Source organism: Plodia interpunctella, chromosome 14, assembly GCF_027563975.2.
Source record: "Plodia interpunctella isolate USDA-ARS_2022_Savannah chromosome 14, ilPloInte3.2, whole genome shotgun sequence".
Taxonomy (NCBI): Eukaryota; Metazoa; Arthropoda; class Insecta; order Lepidoptera; family Pyralidae; genus Plodia; species Plodia interpunctella.
Window position 1 is genome coordinate 5049683 of NC_071307.1, and position 24958 is coordinate 5074640.

General features: G+C 33.7%; 4 protein-coding genes across 5 annotated transcripts in view; 3 read left to right on the forward strand and 1 right to left on the reverse strand.

Annotated features, from left to right (window-relative positions):
• Positions 1–911: 911 nt before the first annotated feature.
• LOC128675509 (cytochrome c) lies at positions 912–4381 on the forward strand. Its single transcript, XM_053754961.1, has 4 exons — positions 912–1055; positions 1519–1594; positions 2533–2641; positions 3855–4381. Exons 2-4 carry the CDS (start codon positions 1523–1525, stop codon positions 3998–4000), a joined length of 327 nt encoding a protein of 108 aa, XP_053610936.1. The 5' UTR covers positions 912–1055; positions 1519–1522; the 3' UTR covers positions 4001–4381.
• Positions 4382–9930: 5549 nt separating this feature from the next.
• LOC128675121 (uncharacterized protein) overlaps positions 9931–24958 on the forward strand; it is a 56381-nt gene continuing 41353 nt past the window's right edge. The window contains exons 1-2 of one of the 2 annotated variants that reach the window (XM_053754277.1): positions 9931–10233; positions 17984–18335. In XM_053754277.1, coding sequence (XP_053610252.1) covers positions 17990–18335 — 346 coding nt within the window. In that variant the 5' untranslated portion in view covers positions 9931–10233; positions 17984–17989. Of the gene's footprint in view, positions 10234–17983; positions 18336–22653; positions 22984–24958 lie in introns of those variants that run through there. The other variant, XM_053754278.2, reaches the window with a different exon arrangement.
• Den1 (Deneddylase 1) lies at positions 10555–11102 on the forward strand. The gene is made up of 2 exons (XM_053755143.1): positions 10555–10792; positions 10894–11102. The coding sequence occupies exons 1-2, from the start codon at positions 10555–10557 to the stop codon at positions 11100–11102; spliced, it is 447 nt and encodes a 148-aa protein (XP_053611118.1).
• On the reverse strand, positions 11289–17122 carry LOC128675122 (fatty-acid amide hydrolase 2-A-like). The gene is made up of 7 exons (XM_053754280.2): positions 16993–17122; positions 15760–16266; positions 14703–14922; positions 14062–14194; positions 13140–13264; positions 12425–12559; positions 11289–12159 (listed from the first exon to the last, which is right to left on the reverse strand). The coding sequence occupies exons 2-7, from the start codon at positions 15964–15966 to the stop codon at positions 11384–11386; spliced, it is 1596 nt and encodes a 531-aa protein (XP_053610255.1). The 5' UTR covers positions 15967–16266; positions 16993–17122; the 3' UTR covers positions 11289–11383.

The following is a 24958-nucleotide window of genomic DNA, read 5'->3' on the forward strand; positions in this document are numbered from 1 at the left end:
GGCCGAACTTTGGCGTTTTAGACATACTGGTTACAACTGGTTTTTCATTGCGGTAGAGATTATATAATTATTGGTCCAAGACATAATGACTACCCAATGTACCTACGTACATTGACGTTGCCAACTGTCTGAATTGATAATAGTGTGTAGGAGTCATAAAAAACTTGTTTTTATGACTCCAATATATTATGCCGGCTCCACACTTTCGCGGACCGTTCGCCGAACTTGGTGGATTCGGCATAATCATTATATTGCTGGTTTTTCATAACGGTAAATAAAAGCACTCATATAAACTACGCAATGTACATGTATTCGCGTAGGCATCTGTCTGAGTTCAGCGTTAATGAATGAACATTGTGCATTTCATTTAACACAATGAAACACGCGCAATGTATAGGTACCGAATCTGCCAAAGTTCAGCGGACTGTTCCGTGATAATTAAACCATTCGTTCCGTTATCATGTTCCGTGATAAGGGAACCAACTAGCAAATAAACACGTGCACTTGACTGGCCTTTATTTATTTGATGATTATGCACTTTCATCAATTTCATAAAATATTTCAACTGTAGAAATTATAACATATTCCAACATTTCCTTTGCCATTAGTGTCTACAAATGTGCTATTTTTTACCCCGCCCCAATTCATAAAAAAGTTAATATATGTTTTGTCACTATTGCACTTTATAATATTTGAAATTGACAGAAAGAAACAAAACATACCGTAGCTATAAGTATGCTTTAAATTTTTATGAATAACAGGGAGAAATTGTATTGTAATTTCGTAAATAAATAAAAATATTATGATTAATTGAATGTTTCCATTCAACTAATAATAATAAACAATTATTGGATAAATTATTGTGTAAAGAACTAGCAAAACTGGCAACACTGACTTTGACATGCCAACATCGTTCAATCGGCAAAGCTCGTGCTGTCCTCGTTTTTTTCCAGTCGTGTGACAGACAGCTTCGCGAGTAGTGTCATTTTGAGAAAATCGAAGTTCTTCTATTGAACTTCAATCTAAATTGGTTTTTGATTTTCATCTAACAAAAAAAGTAAGTAATATTAAGAAACAGTATATTATTTCTGTTCCACCATATTGCGGAGTTAAACTTCATGTGATAGGTATAAAATTATGGTGACCTTCAGACTCCCTCGCACACAACCTTCATTGTCAAAATAACCTAAAAATAATTAAAGCAATATCCATACTATTTTATTATTTTAGTTGATATGATATGTTTATGTTATTTAAAATCATATGTGACTTATTTTGCTATTAATTTAGAGCTAGTTTTACAGACCACTATGTATTCACTCACTTACGTAATGATGTCATTACGACACCTTGTCTTGGAATTCCCTACTGACATTGATTTTGACCTATTTATGGTACAAATCTATTGTGTAATCATATCATATTATATCCGTAGTGCAATGTTATTATTAGAACTTACCATTTCACTCATCTCCACAGAACCTAAATAATTTTTAATAACTCATTGTCTCATTTCAGCAACATGGGAGTACCCCCTGGCAATTCTGAGAATGGAAAGAAGATCTTTGTGCAACGATGTGCTCAATGTCACACTGTAAGTGAGCATGTATTTAAATTTAAAAGAATATTATGTCTTTTAATAGGTGTGACACATATGTTACATGCATTAATTTTTAATATCCTATTTCCTACCACAGAAAAGTTCTCAAATGAATGAGATTTTAAATTCTGGAAATTTTATAAATAATAAAGTTTGTATGTATGTATGTAGTCACTCAAGTGCATTGTCATATTGGGTTGATATTGTGATGAAATCTGATTAACATAAAAGAACATAGGTGTGTAGTTATTTAATGTGCTCATGGGAGCAAAGAATTGGTGCACAGCTAGTATAGTAATTTTATTATATAATAGTTATTTATGTATATTTAAGTGCTATTCAACTAATCTTATAATTCACTCAAGGTAGTCACATTATATTCTTGGCATATTTATTTATATGTGTTTTTAAGTATTTAGGTATCACTCGGGTGGTATTAAGTTAAGGCTGTTTTCAGATAATAAAATAGTTAGTTGATCATATGGAATAAAAAAACAAACAACTTTATTCACATTTATTGGAAAACAAAATTTACAATGTTCATACTTAATAACTGAACTGAAAGTTTAAACTTTAATAGCTAAAGATCTAGCTGTCAGTTACATAGATTATTATTTATTATAATATTATAATAGAGCAATATGTTTATTATAAAATCTACTATTATTATGGCAAAGCTATCAAATATTTTTTTATTTTGAGTAAAAGCAATACATATGATTCAATTCCAATCCTACAATTTATAAAGTGTTGGTAAATGGTCATTTTTCTCATGTTGTGTACATGATTTAGAGATTTATTGTATGACAACATAGCCATTTGCATTGAAATGCCAATTTTTTTACAAATTTGGAATATCTTTGAAACTAGAATCTGCCCAATGGTACCCCTTAACTTGGAACACCATATATGTTTTGTCTTTAATACTTCAGGTCGAAGCTGGTGGCAAACACAAAGTGGGCCCAAATCTGAATGGCTTCTTTGGCCGTAAAACTGGTCAAGCGGCCGGATTCTCTTACTCAGACGCCAACAAAGCCAAGGGTAAGTGTATAGAACTTATCATAGATCACCACTAGCTTCCGATGAAAAAAAACATCTGGTGGAATCCACTACACAAGCTTGACATTTACTTCACTTGTGTATGTGACTACTTGCCACTAGATGCTCGTAAATTTCATGTTGATTCCTTCATTCGAGTTGAACAAAATCTGAGATGGCATTCACAAAAATACTCTTGCCAATAATTTAATTATGATATTTTAAAAGAAAATCTGCAAACAGGTATTACATTTGTTTTTTATTGAAATTATGATGTAATTACAATGTTGATTAGATAAACTACACCCTTTGATCTTTGATTCACCTTGTAATGTTATTTTCCTATACATAATTAATTTATATGTGTCTGAATACAACTAGACTACCTAATTGCTGCTATTTGAATAAATGCGAAAACAATATTTACGTGTCTGAAGTCACAATTAAAACTAAATTCCAATAAAAGCTGTTTAAACTAAGTACCGTTTTTTGAAAACTAAATTATGAGAATGTTTTTAATATAGTACCCATTTCTCTATAGGATGTTATAATAAGATTGTATGGCATGATTAACAGTCACAGACTTCAGAACAATGGTGTTTGTCATTTCACACTACGTAAACTACCCATTCCACTTTGTTACAAATAAAAATTATATATTGCTTTTACATTCATTACATAACACACAATGGTAACAAATCTCAGCTACTTATGTGGAATATACCTGTGAAATAAAACTATTTTCTACAAATATTGAAAACCTATGTTCTAACTTCAAAACTGCACTATAACTGCGGCAATACAAGATGAAGCAGACATGTTGTATAGTATTAGACTACTAAATAATCCAATTATTGCAACAACAATTATAAATATTGTTGTTGAATGTTTGATGAAAATGTTTTAGCCAAAAATAGTCTCAACACAATTTAAAATCAAACCACTTTTTCCCCATCAGAATTATATATGTCACACTTAACGTAATCTTTTATAGATACATGAAAATATCCTCCATGTGAACAAATATTTGTATTATAACATTGTCAATCAAATTTGTATCTATAGGAGATAAATTTAAGTAGGTACATTCTGTAATGGTTATCAATCACTGATAATGTGATTAAGATTAGATCCATTTATATATAATTAGATAAGGATTTGAGCTTATTTTACTGCTTAATTTTCTTGCTTGATAGATTAAATTTTTCTTTTACAGGGATCTCCTGGAATGAAGACACACTATTTGAATATTTGGAGAACCCCAAAAAATACATCCCCGGAACCAAAATGGTGTTTGCTGGCCTAAAGAAGGCCAATGAACGTGCAGACCTCATTGCTTACCTAAAAGAAGCGACAAAGTAAAAATCCTCACAATCATCTTATAGAAGAAAATAAAGTAGGAAGTGCTCTCTATAAATATGGAAATCACTTCTTATTTTTAGCCCAATCAGTATCTGCAATGTTAAAATTGCACAACATATAGGAAATATTAATTTATTACTTAACCAATTAAGTAGATGCTGTGAGTACAAGTTATGTGTGGACTATCTTTAATCGCCTACTCAATTAGCAATGTTGTGAATGGAAATGTATTAAATTAATAATAAACACCACACTTCTTTTCATTTAATGAAGGTCCTTCATTACATATAATGAACTTGAAAATGTCGAAGATGTTGTCCATGTTACCAATTAGTTAATGTTATTTAAATTATAATTTTAATAAAGAAATTTTAAGTTCAATACTTTTTTCTTTTTTAATGCTGTTTAACTTATATTAAACTTGTATATGTAGAAGAAGATAAGAACTCATGGGAAATCCGCCTCGGCATCCCAAGTTTTAATTACAAAAGTATATCTCTACCCCATATAATTCGATGCTCTTCACGCTCTAAGTCATAGACTTATATAATCATAGACTTATATGCTCTAGGTACAATGTCCAATCTTGAGAAATTTTGGATTTGCAATACCTAACCTAGTTAAAAGTTACGATGGATGTTATACCTTGTTGAAAAAATTACACGGGCGAAGCCGCGATAATTCAAATGCGGCCACCGCCACAGCGTGTATGTGTATTCTCGACATTGGCATAAAAGCTCTGCCACGTTGTTGTTAGCAACTGTAGCGCCGCATCTATGAGGCTTACGGATGGACTCTTCTCTCTCGTGTGATTGGAGTAAAATGCCAATTACAATACTCCCGCAAAACCATGAGACAGACGTCTCAGCCTTTAAAATAAATAAAATAAAAAAATAAAAATGTTTATTGGGTAACTCAATGTTCACAATTTTGCTAGTTGTGGGTGCCACCTTTTAAGCAAGATATGCTTGTGCCAGGCGACACCGCTCTCTAATATCTAAGTATTTTATAATTAGTGAACCTAAGTACACGAATTTACAATAAAAGAAGGGTGTAAAGTATTCTAAAAATATAATAAATAAATAATTACATATAAATCAAATATTAACAACGTAAATAAATACAAACAGATAAGATAGATTATAATAATAGATAATAATATTAAGGTGTAATAAATATAAAAAGTATATAATGCTATATAGAGGAGGTGCTGATAAACGCCTCAAGTTCGTCATAAGTTTTATCTTTTAGCCATGATAATAACATTGACTTACACTCAACGAATGATTTGTTGTAAATGTAGATATTTTTATTTATTTTATTGTAAATAATAGCAGCTCGAGACTCTAACTGCGACGCAGCGAATTGAGTATTCACTGGGAGGATGGTAGCGACTGCTGTTTTCCTTCTTCTTCCTCTCCCAGCAACATCACTAGTAAAGGGTAGGGTTTTGTGTTTATTTAATATTAGTTTTAATATATATAACTTTCGAACCGAGAGGAGATCACTATATACGTACAAATCAGTTGTTGGACAAAGACGTTTTTTAAAATACATGACTTTTAGTAATGTTCTTTGTGCCCTTTCAGCTTCAAGAAAACGTGTCTTTAGTGCACCACCCCAGACTCGAATACAGTATGTTATCACAGATTGAACAAGTGCCACATAAATGTTATTCAAAATTAATTTTGATGCAATATGCCGAAGTGTCTTGAATATCCAAACAAACTTTCGGATCCTAGCAGTCACTTGTTCAATTTGAGGATACCAAGACAGACGTTCATCTACAATGATACCTAAATATTTTGTTTGTGTAACTCTAGTTATAGTAGGGCAGATACAGTTTGTGTTTACTAAATTATCACATGTGTGGATTTTTAAACTAAAGTTAACAGGTGGTCGCGTTTTACTACTAATAAAGTGGCAAAGGTAATTAGTTTTACTAGTATTCAGAGTAAGTAGATTAAGTTTTAACCAAACGGCTACCTTAGTCAGACCCTCCTCCGCATTTACTAGGGCATCATTCCACGTTGAGCCAGTAAACACGATAGCGGTATCATCGGCGTATGTAAAGATTGTACCATCTTTAAGTGACATATTACACAGGTCATTTATGTAAACAAGGAAAAGTGTAGGACCTAATACACTTCCCTGTGGTACGCCGCAAGTTACCTCTGTGCTGTCACTGATGATACCACCACCGAGTTTCACTCTTTGGGTTCTTCCAGACAGGTAATCCCTAAATAAAGACTGCTGTTTCCCTCTTATACCGATCTTTTCTAACTTTTGCAGAAGAATTGATACAGATACTGTATCAAACGCTTTTTTTAAATCCAAAAAGCAAGATATGCTTTTGACACCATTATCTAAATTCTTGGTAACGGTCGAGGTGAGAGATGAGACAGCGTCTTCAGTTGAGACTCCATTCCTAAATCCGAATTGTGAATTAGATAAAATTTTGTATTTGTTCAAATAATTTATAAGTCTACCGTTTAATATTTTTTCTAAAATTTTTGCTAAAACCGTAATTACTGAGATCGGCCTATAGTTATTAACGTCATCAACATCTCCACCTTTATGGATAGGGGTGACAATAGACGTTTTAAGAACTGTTGGGAAGGTACTGGTTTCAAAACATACATTGACCAGATGCACAATTATAGGCGAGATATAATTACACGTATATTGGATGAATCTTGTGGAGATATTATCCCAGCCTGGCGCACTATCTGGCTTTAAATTTCTTATGATAGCGACTACTTCCGCTATGTCTGTTTCTAATAGGGTAAAAGATTGGGGTTGACCAGGTAGAGTTCGGATGTAATTATCTATTTCTGCTGAGGTAGTGTGAGAACTAAGTATATCATTAGCCAAATTTTTACCAATATTAGTAAAAAAGTCATTTACATAATTGGCAGATTCAAGCGGGGTGGGTTTTATATTTGATAATTCTGTAAAAGAGCTTTTATTTTTTGCAGTATAAGTTAGTTTTTTAATGTTTTGCCAGAGTTGTTTGTTATTTTTAAGTGAATTATTTATCAAATTTCTCTCATAATTTCTTTTCGTTTTTTTAATTAAATTATTCAAAAAATTTCTGTACCTAGTGAATGTTATTTTCTTTGTTATATTTTCAGGATCGATATTTGATTGTTTTTGCAATTTATTTCTATTATGAATACATCTTAAGATTCCTTTCGTCATCCATGGTTTTATTGTGCGTTGATTTTTTGCGATCCTGGTAGTTTTAGAGTTCTCCTTTATCGATTCTATTATATTTTGTGTGAGGTTAAAGGCAATGATATTGGGGTCTGAGCAGAATAATAGGTTAGATAAATTTTTGTTTTGTAAATATTTTAGTGCGTTTTCAAAGTCGATTTTATTTAATGTTTTTTGGGGAATTATTTTATTTTTTACCTTACTTATACACAAAAAAGTTGTTTTGTGGTCTGTAATTGTTGTATTAAGTATTGCTGTAAAGGCTGAATGTTTTTTATTATTAATTTTTAACATAAAGTGATCAAGACAGCTGTTTTTCCTGGTAGGTAGCGTGTGACCTGGTAGAATACCGTGGGAGGAGAGTGTATTCAGGTAGGACATTCTATTGTTTAAGTACTCAAGTCGCTCGTTTAGTTTGGGTGCGAGATTAATGTTAATATCACCTGCTACAATAATATTCTGTGAACTACTAATCTTAGTTAAGTAATTGGACAGTGAATTTATGAACTTCTCTGGATTGGAGAACGATGGAGAACGATATATACCCAATATTGTATGATTATGTACATCGATTTGTAGGCATGAGGCGTGAGTGAGTTTAACTTCAGATATTTTTGGTTTTAATGTTTTTTTTACGTATACTACTACACCATCGTTTTGGTTTATATATGCCGTTGAGCTAGAAGCCATGTAATCATTTAACTGTGGGATAGGTTTATGTGGTTCGAGGCGACATTCAGTAAGGATAATAATGTCCGTGTCAAAAGAGAGTGATGATAAATTTGTCATTAAGTCATCAAAATTACAATTATAGACGCTACAGATGTTTTGAGCAATCACAGTAAGGTCAGTTTTATTACAATGATAATGATTTTTTAATTCAGTCAGGTCACACGCCACAGATTTTATTATGTTGGTTTCATCCATATCGGATATAGTTTGTGATATGTCAGCCATATAGGAGCAGAATAGGAAACGAATTCTTTAGTGCCAAGGGGTTTTGTAGAATATAGTATAATGGGTTTAACAAATACGTGAAGAGAATGTAGGTATAGTTATTTCTAAAGGCTATGTGTAGGTTGAATAATTTAAATGTTGCTGATTGTAGGCGGTATGCTTGTTGGCTTATATATTTAAAGTTTACTGGTGTGAGTTTTATATAGTAATGATTATTAGTTTTAGTTCGATAATTGTTGATGTATAGTTTTGTCAATGTTATGCTTATACGGTTTAGGTATATATAGTTAATAATTGAGTAATATAATAATATAATAATTACATAAATGATATTTTTAACGTGTATGTGTTGGCTTGGGAGTCTAAAAATAACGACTGTTTGTAAATACAGTGATGGATCTATAATTTGGAGATGAGTGTATATAGTTATGAATGAAAATGTGTTATGTAAAATACAGTTTAGTAAGTAATTACATAAATCGAAGATAAATGTTATGTTACTCTTATATAAGAAAAAAGTAAAAAATACAAAAGAAAAACAAAATAAAACTAGTCATTTTTCTGTGACGAGCTGTTGAACCTGGGCTTCACTCTTTATTAAGATGATTGGTGAATTATCTTCTCTTCTGAGGTATACCCTCCCATATGCTGTCCAACAATATTTATAAACCTTTGACTTGACCAGGTCACGGGCAAGGAAGAATAGACGAGCTGCCTTAGGGGTCAGGTGTTCCGAAATATAAATAGGGGTATCCTCGTATGTTCGGAAACCCAGGTGTTTGGCGCATAGTTTCGCCTTTTGTTTAATATTAAAGGCTTTACAAGAACGAAGGATATCGTTTTTCACAAATGTAGAATTCGTCTCCACTATTATTGGTGGATTGGAGTTAGAATCTCTCTTCCCTCTTACTCTGTAGATATCCCGGATGGCTGCTTTATCCAATGAGCAACCAATGGACTTAGACAAACTTAGGGTCATTTCAACAAGATCTTCTTTAGATTCATTTGGCTTCTTAGGCACATTCTTTATCTCTATATTGGATTTCCTCATATCTTGCTGGGTAATTTCCAGCTTTTCTTCTAAGATCGAAATGTATTTCTGGTCCTCATTAGACTTTTTCTCCAGGGCTTCTATTTTTCTTTTCAATTCTTCATTTTGTGACGTTAAAAATGCCACTGAGCTCTCAATATTCGAATTAGTTTGTTGAATGCCTTTTAATATAGTATTATTTTTTTCGAATTCTCGGGATTGGGACTCCATAATGTTTAAAATGCCTTTTCATATACACAGCAACAAACGACAAAAACTTATCCTATTAGTATAACTATGTAAAATTAATATTTTGTAGAATAAACCATAGATTTAGAAAGGGGGCGCGCGGGAATAAAAATATTCTATGTGGTTATATGTATGCTACGTAACATACGTGGGCCGTATTCGTTATTTTGTGTGTGCTTCTTAAAAATGGTTTGAACTTGTTCCTAATTACCTACTAACCATGTATTTAGTTAGTTTAGTTCACGTCCCGCGCACCCCGATCGGATTGCGATCTTATCAGCTTTATTTTCATACAACTTTATTTTTTGTTGATCTGCTATTGATAGATTCCACAGGCACGAAATACACATTGTTTCTTTTAAACTCGCGTTGAAAAACCACTGGTTTGAATGAGGCCAAAAGCTGGTTTCATGGTGTGAATGTCTTTACCTCAAAATGATTAGAAAAAAAAAGTCTGAATAGTCCTTGACATTGACAGTGTCAGCATTCTGAAATGAAAAGTTATATTTTGCTTGCTGCGCTGCTGTGCGCTGCGCTGCATATTTTTACTCGATTGAACAGACTTTCGCAAAATTTCGCTTTCTTGATGCTAGCTACGGGCTGGCTAGCTATATTTACCCGAAACGAAATATAATTTCGTGAATAATAAATAAATCTGATGTGTTTACTGTTGACTCCAAGCAAACATATGAATGGACTGAAATTGTGTCTGCTCAATATAGTGACTGCTGACTGTACGATTTTGTGAGTGAAAATTATGAATTAGGATAAACAAACTTCGGTAAGTTTCTAGTACCTATAGTAGTCTTCTAACTTCTGTTTTGCTTTCCTTTTTGATTTTGAATATTTTATCTTACTTATCAGATGTATGAAGATCAAAAGAGTTCATGTCAAGGAATTGTGTAACAAAATGGCAAAAGCTTCAGTTGTTTTGAGCTTTCATGAGATACTTCTGCGTCAGTCAGATATTGCACTTTTGGATGGCCCCCACTGGTTAAATGACACTATCATATCGTTTTACTTTGAATACCTTGAACGAGTACGATTCAACCGGGCCACAGATTTGTTATTTGTATCACCAGAAGTGACACAGTGCATAAAAATGGTGCAAACTGAAGAAATTAAAATGTTTCTTGAGCCTCTTCATATACATCGAAAGAACTTTATTTTCTTTGCTCTCAATGACAATGACTCCCCGGACAGAGCAGGAGGATCACATTGGAGCCTTCTTGTGTATTCTAAACCAGAAAGTTGTTTCTACCATCTTGACTCGTCAGCAGGCACCAACCACAATGTGGCTTGGGAATTTGCTAGCCATTTAATAACATATTTTTCTAGAGGTGAGTGTGTTATGGTAATTTTTGGGAATGAAAAATTTATTATTGATTAATAACTAGTAGACTGATGATGTGTAATTACTAATGTGTCATTTTTTCCACAGCTTCTATCAATTTTGTAGATAAAGAATGTCTTCAACAAAGCAATGGATATGATTGTGGAATCCATGTGATTTGCAACACTGAGAGGCTAGCTGAATGTGCTGAGGCCGATGGGCACATCGGATCATGTAACATGCTAGTTAAAGTGAACCCAGCAGTTAAGAGGAAAGAGATATTAAATATAATTAGAAGTTTGACTGTATCAGATTAAAATTTTGCATAATTTGATATCATGACTGTAAAATACTATATAATTTATTTACACACTTTATGGTTCTGTACCTAATCTAATATTAAAAATATTCTATCTATCTAGCTTACCTTCAATCAAAGTCCTTATATAGCCACACCTACCTTCAATTCATTCTTAAGTTTGGAAATTAATAATGAACACAAATCAAAACATATATTTTATTACAAAATGAATTATTAGTGATGTTTACATTTTTAAATATAAATTTTATTTAATAAAATTTAATAATTAACTTAAACTTAAGATTTTTGTGGCTCAACCCAGCCTCCAAATGCTCTGCCCAACTCTTCTGCTACTGCAAGACACAGGCGGTCATTGTTATGGTTAGCCACCACTTGGATGCCAATTGGCAAACCTTCACGGTTGAGGCCTAGAGGTACAGCAGTAGCAGGCATTCCCAAGCAATTGATTACGCAAGTGTAACTAAAATTAAAAGCTCTTAACAGAGGTTCATTGTGGTATGGTGCAGGAGTTGGATGAGTCGGATACAAGAAAACTCCATTTTCACCCAGCATAATTTTAAATTTCTCTTCCAAATCTTCACGCACTCTCAAGTAGTGTTTGTACTTTTCACTGCCATGTGGCACTCCACCATAGTCTGTCAAAGCAGTGAACAGTCCTATGAAAGTGTTACCCGAACAACCAATCATATTTTTAAACATTTCCAACAGAATCGCGCCAACGCCTCCACTTTTCATTATAAGTCTTTCAAATTTATTTACAGTTTTCATTGTAGCAAACCATAGGGGTACTGATTTTTGAAGACGTTCAATATTCTTTTCTTCAGCTTTTAAATCGTGTTGTTCCTTAAGAAACTTGATGACTTTCTCCATAGCCATTGTGATTTCGGGGTCCACCGGGTCTACCAATGGTGCATTATTGCTCAGCTGGTAATATACTTTCACTTTTTTCACGTCAACCGGTTCATCCAGTCTCAATTTGCTGCTTTTGTCCCCCGCCATTACTTTTAAAAGAGGTTTTAGGTCAACTGCATGCCGAGTCATAGGTCCTACACCTAAAAATATATTTATTGCATTAATAAGGAAAACAAATTGTCCGCGTTTGGGTATTAACATTGTGTTTGGCTAGTATTGTTTGGCTATAGCTTTTTGTAGAAGATACCGACACTAAATAGTCGAATCAAAGATTTCATGCACAACTTCTACGTCGAAATAACGAATACTCGTACTGCCGTTGCTCGATAAAAACTCTTAAATAGGTAGGTACTTTATAGCCAAATGTATTGACAAAATGTTAATAAAGTAGGACACGAAGAATACCTAAAAATGAATCGGTGAGCTCGGATTCAGGAACGGGGTACTGTCCTTCATTTGAAACCGTGTGTCGTGACGGTTTATGCCCAAATATTCCATTAAAGAATGCAGGCATACGAATGGAACCACCAATGTCAGAACCTGGAATAGAAAAAAAATCTTGTTTACTACTATTAAAACAACTACTTAAATATATATTTTTTTTACCACTATCAATACTCTTACCACTTAAGCTCTGGAAGCTTATCGATATTGTAAATCATGAAATATAAAAAAAGAATAACCTTGAATCAGACTCTGGCTGGCAAGAAGACCTGATCTTAATTGTTCATTTCAAGTTTTAAAAGATATAAGGATTTATGATCCGAATGTTTTTTTATTGTTTTGGTTATGATAAAGGAAAATTGTGCAGCATTGTTACACCTCATCAGTCCCGTAACTCAACGACGAGACACATTCGTGATGCTATTGGCACGCTTATCCTCCTAGACAACATCAAGCCAGCATTTTGGGTTTGTCCCTTCTACCAAGTCCGGCAAAATTATCAATTTTTACGACAAAAATAAAACTTAAAGAACATAAGTATGTATGACATAAGTACATGACCAAATAAATTTCTGTCTGTAGATTGATCTGTCTGCTGACAAAATAATTTTATCAACGCCTAAATTTGTTATGGAAATAAAATAAGTTTGCAACATAAGTACCTATGAGAACTTACCAATTCCAAAAATGCTGCCCGCCGCAGCTTGCAGACATCCTTCGCCACCAGACGAACCGCCAACTATCCTAGTCGTGTTGTATGGGTTCTTGGTTCTTCCAAAGATATGGTTGTGGGACTCCCACCTGCCAAAAGTAAAAATATTGTATTGCGGCCCTAGAGATACCTGTGCGTCTTATTCAATCTGTCTTTGTAGATAATATTTACTAACTGAGCCTAGTAATGTTGATCCCGTCGGGATGTCTTTTAGATTAGAGTGGGAATATCTATGTAAAGTGCTATCTCATTCCAGGTTTTACTCTAGATACCAAATATATCACTGAAACATAAATAAAGAAATAAGTCTGAGGAGACAAGCAAAAATTTTATAAGTACATTCTTATTGGTGTCATTACAAATTACAATAAGGGTGACCTCGTGATACGGTAAAATAACAACGTAATGGGAACATAATTGTCGCTAAGCGCTTATTGCTTGAACGAATTAATAGTTCCATCGAAGCCACGATAAAGGCAATGCACAGAAAATATCTACAACAAATATAAGCTATTAAGTACAACATATTATACCAACCAATATTTAGCCCAAATTGATTCAATAAAGAAATATGTGTAGTATAGGTAAAAAAATCTTTTAAACTACTGCTTTTTTAAAGAGACCTGTTATCGTTATTATATTTGACCAAAATCATCGATATACCTACTCGTATTATGTAATATTTATGTAGTTTGTATTTTGTGTCGATATTGTGTTGTGCTGTACTAGGTTCAGACGTATTAGATAACACAAAAACAGAAAGTCCGGTAAATGAAACGCGTGTTCTTTTGTATGTGGCTCTTTACTATTTCTTGTTTGGAGTGAAGGAAGGCATACCAATACCTTTTCAGTTCTAGAATATTCTAAAAGAAAAATAATAACGTACCACATACAAAGTTCAGGAACATTGGTAAGACCCAAGATAATGGCGCCACTTTCTCTTAGCAGCCGCACGGCCTCCGAGTCTTTATCAGCTATGACATCTTTGCGCAAAACCACACCCGAAGTATGATGCAACCCTGCCAAAAACCAAAACTTCCATTTATTAACTGTTTATTTAGTTGAATATTAAAAATATTCACATCGAAGAAGACGATTCAGAGTATAAAGTTATTGTTCTCACGTCATGCTATGGTTGCGATAAATATCCTTTGTACCACACGCCTGAAAATGTGTTTTAATAATAATACTACACATTTCTTACTTAAGTTTAATACCTAAGTATAGATAAATAAGTAACTTTATAAGACCAATAAAAAACATCTACTTATTTACCTACTGAAAGTAAGAAATGAAGTGAGTTCAAAGTACAATATAAAAAATTGTTTGCACCAACGAATTAATTTATACGAGAAGTTAGCAGTTTACCTTGAATTGATTGTCGTCTTGGAAACTTATTAAACCTGCTTCAAATAATCTAAACATAAGCTATAAACTTATAATAACCAGAACTTATTAAATAGCTTATTATTTGGTGCCAAAAACGGAATGTGATAATAAAGATATCGATGATGTGATTTGATTTACCTTTTACGGCTATGCAGTCTTTTGTAGTAAAGGGAACGCCGAGGAAAGGTTTTTGTTTCTCCAACTGCTGTTCGGAGAGGGTGCCGCTCCGGACGAGGGCGTCAGCCTCGCGGGCTTCCTTGAGGGCCAGCTCGAACCTGTCTTCCACGAAGCAGTTCAATGCTGAGTTGACATCTTTAATCCGCCTGATGCAAGCTTCTATTACCTCTACGCTCGTGATCTGGAAAATGCCAATGTTATTGTTATAAAAGGTGTCCTTTTATATTTTTATCTACGTGTAAAAATTGTTATTTGAAGATTTCGCATATCTGCGCTCCGCAAATTGGAGAAAAAGTTTATTTTAAGTTAAATGTTACTAAATTTGAAAGAATATTTTTTTTATTACATGAAGTGAAACATGTGAAAAACCTTAATTTCGGCCTGGATTAACAGGCTTTTTTTAATCTCCCTAGATCCCAAGGGAAGCCGGGTGTTACTATGCTAAGTAAAGTGTAATTAAAATCAAACTATTTAGCTGAATTCTTATCAAATTTGTACTGTTGGTCATCCCCTTTATGCTTCGCCTGGCTAATTTAATAAGTATTTGCTTACTTTAAAAATGTACAGAGAATCTCGATTTTCCATGATGGTCTGAATATTTCAAGTGGAGCATTTTATATTGTGTTATTTATCGTAAGTTAGTTTCTTTGCGAATAGGTACATAATCAAATTGTGTAACTCTCTGTCGAATAAAAAACGTATAACTGCTGCTGGCGTAACAACTGCATATTGCATCACAAAAATAATATGCTTTTTTATTAATTTTACTTTGGGATGGAACATGATTTGACTATACTGTCGATGGGTACAGAGATCTTTGGTGGGTACTCGTATTGAATAAAGGATTTATTTGGAAAATTTTGGCCAAAACATTAGAACTACCTAGAACAGATGACTCATTATTTTGTACACGGACCGAGCTACATTTAAAAATATAATCGTCTATGATAACATATTTATGAGACAGATAAAAGTGATTGTGGTTGACTTTTTCAGTGTATAATTTGCTTCTACTAACCTCTTTTTGTCGGATTTTCTTTGCGACCACGACGGCTGGTTCCTTCAGAATACCATCTTTATCAGGTATTGTTGGTATTTTAGCACTTTCCGTGCCATAGTACAAACTAAAAAAGAATCTTCCAATGGAAACAATAACTAATTTCACTGCATGTAACACTTTGAATTTCAATCCGAGCTGCGTATTCCGTATTTCCTTAGTAGTCATGTTGATTGAAACACTGGTGTTTAGCGCGGCATGTGTTTTAAATATTTATGAAAATGTTTTTTTGGAGCGAACTTGCGACGAGTGCTCGATGCCGCCTCCACTGTGGACTATTTACTCAATGAGTGTGTGAGTATAATCGGCGGGCTTTGCGCGTCATGCTATCGGGCGTCTCGCTCTCAAGTCTCGAGGCAGCTAGCAACTGCTCGTGTAGGCAAACGTCGAAAAGAAACGGCTAGTGTTATCCACCACGCTGACCGAGCCGACTGGTATGACGCAACCGACAACACCAGTCCCAAGGTCCTGTAAATAGGCTGTTGATAAACTATGACAATTGTGAGAATTATAGAGGGTTGTGACATCCTAATAATGCATTAATTTTAGACCTTTGCAACGACTGGCGGTTGGAAGGCATACTGTGAAGCATGAAAACATACATTCGTGTTTATTTTCAGTATGTAGAAAATTAAGTAAATAGGAGTATTTCGTCTAAAGAATGTAACTCCAAAACGACATTTAAACAAAATAATAGCTACCAGGCCATAGTACCGGACGGAACTGGTTCTGCTGCGAACTCATGAGAGTAGGAAAAAATTACGTCATAATTTGGAATCATGACTACGAAACGTAACGTTTATGCAATACCATGAGGTATTTTTTATGACACGTGTGATTCTTTTATATCTAAAGATGTTTTAAATCTATTTGAACGATGTTGATGGTATCTCCTTATACGATACATAAGTCCTACTTCCTACTAATATTATAAATGCAAAATTTTGTGAGGATGTGTGCATGTATTTATGTTTATTAGGTACTCTTTCACGCAAAATCTACTGGACCAATTGTTATGAAATTTGGTACACGGTTAGAATATAACCTGGAATAACACAGGGTATTTTTTATCCCGAAATTCTCACGGGAGCGAAGCCCCGAGGCGCAGTACGGCCGTCCTGACACATAGGTACTTGGTATAAGTGATACTTTTTAATATAATTAATTATTTGGTTATTTAATATCCATAATTACCGTCCTACAAATGTGGTTCTTCGGCATCATAAATTCATACCTAATAACACCATATACAATTTCTCAAATCAAAAATTTGTCATCAGCTTTTTTATTACCCGTGTCCTAACTATATAATTTTATGTTATACTCATGGAATACTCATGAATGGAAGTAGTAACAAAATAAACTCAACAGGACGTATACAACTGAATGTCATAATAATACTTATAACCTCAAAATATGCGAAGGATGTTTATGTTCAAAAAGTATTTAAAATAATTATTACAAAACTGTACAAGTTATTTCATATTGCTTTTTGTATCACCGTTTGTAGTAATGAAAACATTAGGATGAATGATAATTATAAAATAAGTCATCTAGCCATGGAATTAGTAGGTACTACTTACTAAATCCATGCATCTAGCTTTCAAAATACGGGAGTTCTCGACAAGATTTACTAGAGGCCTAGAAAGTACTCTATGACTATATTAAACAGAAAACCATGGAGTAAGTACTTCGTTGGAGTACCTAACGTACTAATTTCATGTAGAAAACATATAAAAACATTACATTGAAGTAGAAAACATAGTCCAGGGTTTCTGTTCTCCCCTTATACTCCACAGATTATTTCATTTTACAAAACTGATAAAAGATGGCTTTGTTGTCCGTCTATTTACCAAGACCCATTTCTCAAGTACACAGAGGCATCAAGTTGGAATTTATATCAGTTGCTTTTAGTTGTGAAAGTATCAAATAGTCATAGCGATCAAAATATATGACCATTTCTGTCGCATTTGTTGTAATTCCAAACGGACCACAGATATTAGAACATAACATTGAAGGATGGAATTAGTAGGTACTTCGAGTACCTAATAATTCTAGACTTTCTAAGAAAGTCTAGAATTATTATGTTCTATATGCTAAAATTATGGAATTAATAAGTACTTACTAAATCCATGGCTAAAATTAAGAAAGTGCAAAAAGTTTTTATTTTTTCTCTTTTTTGCAGATCAAAATGGCTGATCCACTTGAAGCTGACCAGACACAACCAAGGAATAACCCATTAAAAATATCCTTACCCACAGTCCTTTGTACTCCTGACTCATCAGAGAAAGATGACATTAGCCCTAAGAATAGTTTTATAACATCTGAATCAAAATTGTCTCTGCCTTCTAATTTAGGAACTCCTACATCGCCTTTGCGATTGTCGTCTCCGTTATCGCTACCTACATCACCTGCGCCTTTCATTACATCCACGCAGTCTATTCCTAGTAAATCGTTACAAAATTCCCAGCAGATTATTTCCTTAAACCCAAATCAAGATGTCAAGAAACCGCTCGAAAACTCAGGATCTGCTACGGGTAAGTGATAATAATAAATAAATTTATGAATATTATAAATATATAAATAATAATGCCATGTTTTTAAAAAAGTTCTGAGGGTTATTAGCTATATTGCTATGCAATCGCAGTCACAAATATAAAATAGGCAAATGGGTGTCTCGGATTGTGTTTTCCTCAACAATCGAGATGATGAAGATGTAAAACTTCCCTTGTTTTTAATATTTTATTGGACATATTTCCCGGAAGATTAATTAATTTACAGTATTATAGTATGCGTATATGCAGCGATTGCAGTGGTATTCAATATATATTTCATTTCAAAAGATGGATGGACAACGGGTCATTTTATGTGAAAATGTAAAAAAATATCCATATCATTCTGTATGACGGTGTGATGATAAAGTCTGTACTTACAACGAGTCAAGTACATTATTCGAAAATAATAATCTTAGTATACCCAGAGCCTTTACACATCTTGGTTGTTCTTGAACTGTCTTGCCGTTCATATATTTTCAAATTGACTTGATCTTTCTTTTGGCGAAAATGTCTCACCATATATACCTTTCACTGGTATATAAGTACTTATTAATACAAAAAGTTCATCTTTTATATAATTTTCATTACTAAGAGTTTACACTAGCGATAACGCTGCCTATAGTACCTACTCATATTATTCAAATTGTGTCCTGTGTCTTGTTATAAGTGCAATAAAAAGTTTTTACTTAGGTACTTATAAGTATTTTTTATCCTTACTACAAAAACTTGATAAATATCCCATTCTGTTCGAGGCACGGGACGAGACGCAACAAGCCTATAATAAACGCATCAGTCCAACATGATTCAGAAACTCAGTAAACAAAGGACGATCGTATTTAATTCGAGTATCGGGCAAACGTTGTTGGAATATAAAACGAAGGACAATTTATTATTCATAGGGCTGGCTGAGTGGCAAGAATAGCCGCAGAAATAGGTTCGATGCCCGTGTCGGATGTTTGTTTGACCTACAAGTCCATGTTGAATAGGGTAAAAGGGTACGTAGATATTTTTAGTTAATTTCGTTGCGATTGTGTCCACTTCGGTTTCAGATGTATACGAAGTCCTCGGTTTTTTATAATTGATTGTTTTATACATATGATAATAACATTGTTACCAATTTTCATGATCAAGTTTCCAACTTTGATCCGACCGAGTCAATTATTATTTTTTGTGTGTTTCAAATAACGATTGCATAAGAAAACACATATACACAAGAAATAGAAAAAGCAACGTTGGCTTGTCCCATGGAAAGATCCAGTCAACCGACAGCAATTTTTTTGGTATCGATTTTTTTATATAATATTTTTTATTGACTTGCCGTTTATGTAGTAGGGTCGGCACGTTATGTAAGATCCCTCCATTTCGTTCTGTCATTTGCCATTTCGATCACACAATTCATATCATCCTTGATACGCTCTATCCGCCTCTTTTTTGGACTCTATTCCCTAATTCCGTCTACTTTTATTGTAAGACATGTTCCATTCGAGCTTTTGAGTAGCTTGAAAACTAATAAAGATAAACATATAAATTTTCAAATCACACAAATAGAGCGATATGAACAAATAACGACTTCACACGATTCTATTGTCATATATCACCCAAGTTTGACCTTAAAATCTTACTTAATTTATATATTTATGTGTATTTTTGTTATTGATAGTCTACTGATTTTAAGACCTTATGTTACAACTCTTTCTACTAACTATTGTAACTTGGTAGTGTGTTAAAGTACTCAACTCTAGATATTTATTGTCTCTATTATCTATTGTAGCTCCTTTTCTAACCATCTCCGTGTCTATTTAGATGATTATATTTAGGATTTGATCTTTCTGTTTAAAAATCTTTGGATAAATTTCATTTAACCAGCTTTCATGTGGTTTTTGTGTTTCGTTGTAGAAATTAATCCTATATTCATAATTTGTTGTGTTATTTAAGAAATTTGGAATCTTAGTCAAATCCTTATGACTTCATTTAAACTTGAATTGAGGCAATAACTACTCTGTAGCTGTTAGTGCCTTTTAACGCTAATTCGCATACATACATCGCAATCATTGTCCCAAGCCAAGTTGGCGACCTGGCTTTAAAACTCAGGCAATTTGGCTGCTCTACAAAGCCGAGGTTGAATATTAAATGAGACAGCAAAAATGTACTCATGACCAAGTTACATTTATTAATTGTTTTTTTTAATTGATTTTTATTCTACCGAGGTGGCAAACATAAGCATGCGGCCTCCTGATAGTGAGTGGACAACACACGCCAACGCCTGCAACACCCCTGGTGTGATAGGTTGATAGGCTGCTAATAGCGAGTTGCCTTCTTCTTCGAACAAAACCTTACAAAATTATGCATGCTATACTGATTTTAATAGCATTGATACTGGTAACGTAATCGAATAATGAATATATTAACGTCATATTTATGTGTTCCATCGTTTTCCTGGATTCCCGTTAAAAATAAACCTTTAAATTTTGAACATGAGGCTCTGATTTTATGAGAAGATTGGTTCAGAACCAATCACAAACCAAACCATTTTACCACGCATACACAGTAAGCACCCTAATACGACTTATTCATTATTTTGGCAGCCACTTCAATAATTCATTACTTAAAATAATTTGGAATATTTTAGTTACGCAAACCAAAGTTTGCATAATAAATATACAGCCTATTTTTAGACATAAAAGACTGAAACGTGGTTCACCCACGCCACTGATATGCCAACTTCGTTATTCTAATTTTAGCATTTAATTTGAGATTTTTAAATAATTGGAATTGCAGGTATATATTTGAAAAAATCACGTGTTTTTTTTTAGCCCTGGATTCCACTCATGAAGCAAAAACAAGGAGGACGTCTTATTTCCATTTTTCTAACAAAAGTTGTGTGACGATAAGCGGGGCTGAAGCAGATGAGTGAGAAAGCCGGGATTCCGGTTTGGCACTGCCTCTTTCCGAACAACCAATGAAATAAGCCCCGCCTATTTACATGCCATTTGTGTTCCTTTAATTGTGCACAAGTTGATTTGATACACCGGTCCTTCTCTACTTGATTTGGTCCTTGGTTCCATTTGTTATGCATTTTATTTATTCTTAACAGATATTTCGCGGTACTAGCAATAATGTAAATGTAAGTAATATTAATTTTGAATGGCTTTGTCACGAAATTTCCCCTTTTTGATGTCAAAATTATTTGTAAATTCTGGGTACTACATCTAAAACTATACTATAGTTTTAAAACACAAATTGTCACAGCCGGTTTGAATGGCAAAATAAATAGATGTGTTACACAATTTACAGAAGAAACTTAAGTTAACACTAGATATTCTAACATAAATAAGTGCAAAGGCGGAAAAGAAATAGCGCAGGTGTCCATGACATACAATTTTTTTCTTTCTCACACAAATGTACATAGGTATTATATAGGTATATTGCAAAAAATAGACTGATGAAACAATTGAAACCAATCAGCAGTTAATTGTTTTGTGTCATAAAATTTTATGTTTCCAATATCTGTTTTACTACCATATATAAATTAAATGAGAACGTGATATAAAATCTATATCTACCAAACAGAGCGCATTCTACAGAAAACTAAAATGAAAATTGAGTTTGTTTATTAATGCGCTAGCCTAGCTGTCAGGATATTCGTTATGCGAAATCATTTTTGCATTTGACAGCTTCAATAATAGAACAAAAATCCGGGCACACCTCATGCGTAGGTATGCAGCAATTTTTATATGATATTGTGGCTGCACATCCATCCAGCCATACAATCTGTGCTAACAATTGCTGCATAAATTTCTGTGTGCAGTGGCCTTTTCGGCACCGTTTTGTATACTAAAATTTATTTATTTAATTTTTATTGTATAAAATACAAGCAGTAAAAGTGCAACAATAGGCGGCGGACTATTTGCTGTCAAATTTGCGCGTTGCGTTGATACAAAACTGACATAAAATGTAAGTATGGGTCAACTTTGTTTTTAACTTTAATTTGCGCAGAAAACGCAAAGTATGTCATTTTGTCTAAACTTTTAGGGCTTGCCGGTTAAATTCTGCAACTCACCCTAAGTAATGTACATGTGCCACAGATAAATCTGACCCCCCCCGCGATTTGAACACCATCTCTTAAGGGGTCACCACTGTCGTAAAAAAACCTTAAGTGTATCTAAACTAGTCAGAGGCTTTATAAATTGGCCACGAATTTTATATTAACATGTCATTTTGCATTAAAAGAAAGACAGCAAAGACAATAGAGTCGAACAGAATTTCAGCAGAGGGCATAGAATTCGAGCAGCCCTTTTTTATTTAGTTTCGATGGCAGTCAGGCGCGGCTCGTGGTTCGCGGCGGGCGTGCGCCCTGCTATTCCTTGCCATGCCACCTTTGTAAAATACGTACAACAAAATAAGATTACGATTACGTGATGATGTCAGTAAATATAATGTTCATAGTCATCAGGTCTCACAAAAAGTATAATTAACTTTAACACAATATTCAAAATGTTTGATCACAAGTTGACCAAACTTGCAATTGTAATGTGCAAGCTATGAGAGTGGTGGTGGAAAATTGTTGAGATGCCGTGCTGTGGATGCTGGTGGAACGGCAGACAGAGGCATCGACCTCCCGAGACCGCAGGTTGCTATCTCATTTATCTACTTACGTATGTAGAATTATTTAACGGATTCACGTATGCACTTTGTTGCGAGATCGTGTAGCAAGCTACCTTAGCACCGCGCTATGTAAAATATATTTATGTGAATCGTATATAACTCAAGAACCTCGTCGATCTGTCAGATAATTTAGAGACCATTGAGTTGGAATGAGTAATGAAAATTTAACTGTGGAAAATTTTCAAGGCAAGTGTTTGAAATCATCCGCAAATAATATTCTATTGTTTGCCGATGATTTCTTATCTGGGTTCCATTGTTTACATACAGTGTTGAATTAATTACGAAGCCGTAGTGCACAGCTAGTTGCAAACTTTCGCATAAATAGATCAACTCCTAGTTTAAAAAAATATTTTAATTGTAATACAATTGGTAGAGCTTGGCTTTGATTTCCTTTAGATCAATTTAAATTGAATTATAAAAATATTCTTAATTTGGACCCGCACAAACTCTATGCTTAAACTCAATTAACTGAATTCTAAAGTGGATTCATATCAAAAGTTTTCCGATCTACAATTATCCAAAACCCAAATTACTTTACTGACTTCCGTTTCCGTACTACCCTTTTCAACTGAAACCTGAAACGTTAGGACACGAAAAAAAAACAGAAAATGTATTTTTATACGGAAATTACATTATTTCTGCGGTTTTTACGTATAAAAGTAGAAGTAGATTTAGAAAAAAAATTGTATGTACAGATTCTTTTTGAGTCAAATAAAAAATAGCCTGCCTCAAAAGTTTTATACATATATTATTGTTCTCATGGTTTACTAGTAGAGACTGACCACCTTTTGTATGTATATATATTTGTAATATTAAGCAATAAAGTTTTTGAATAAACATAATTAATTTTAATCTATTGTGTTGTCAAATGCCATTTTAGAACTTATGTGTTACATTGGTAGGAAGCTCGCTCGATCATTTCACATACTTGCTGAAAGTTCGCCAAAGTCCCGTAATCAGACTTTAAAAGTTCCTAATTTATAACAAAGTTGTACAACGATGATGAACCGTCTACATCTAGTTTTACATTATAATTTGATGACAAAATTATAAGTAGGTTTTATGCTAATTAATTTCTAATATAATAAACAACATATACAAGTTAACGTGGAAGTTCAGTTCGTGATTTTGTGATATATCACAAAATCACGAACTGAACCGTTGAACCGTTCCAAACGTCCTAGAATGAAGGTCGGTAAAGACCCATGCTATGAACACCGTGAACCATAGAGATGCGGTGCGAATCGCCAAGTTTATGGGTCCATTCGCACCGCAGTGTTAGAATGCAGCGAATGAACCGAAATCTCTAAATTATACCTTAATTACTATTTAAATTTTCTTAAACCATAAAAAACAACAAAATACCTCGTAGGTTAATGTAATTGAAGTATAAATACAAATATACACACAAATTCAGACTACTAAATGAGAAGTATATGATAATCAAGATAACAACCAAAAATATAGTTATTATTCGCAACTCCAGTTCTAGGAAAATAAAAATACGGCAAAATATAATATTTACGATGAAGGCCGTCGTCCGTATAACGCCGCAACGGCAGCTGACGCCCATAATAACAAAATGTTTCTCGTATCAGCAAAGATAACAAAACAACAGTTATTTATTGTAATCTGCTTTTGTTATAAGTTCAGCAACTTCATCTCAGGAAGTCTGTGCGTAGCGCTATATCAGGGATTTATCTTTCGGGAAGGAAAAAATCCTACCTAATATTTTTAAACCATAGGTATATCATATATGCCATTGGTCAAAAAGATAAACAATCTTGATATGTCATTTTAATGAAAAATATGCACTCTAAAAATCAACATCTTTCTGACCAGTGGAACAACGAAATGGTTCACCTAGGTGCTCTACGGTAAACTTTTTACTCTGCACAGATCACTCAGCCTTAGGTCGTTGTTACGAATTAATGTCGTAA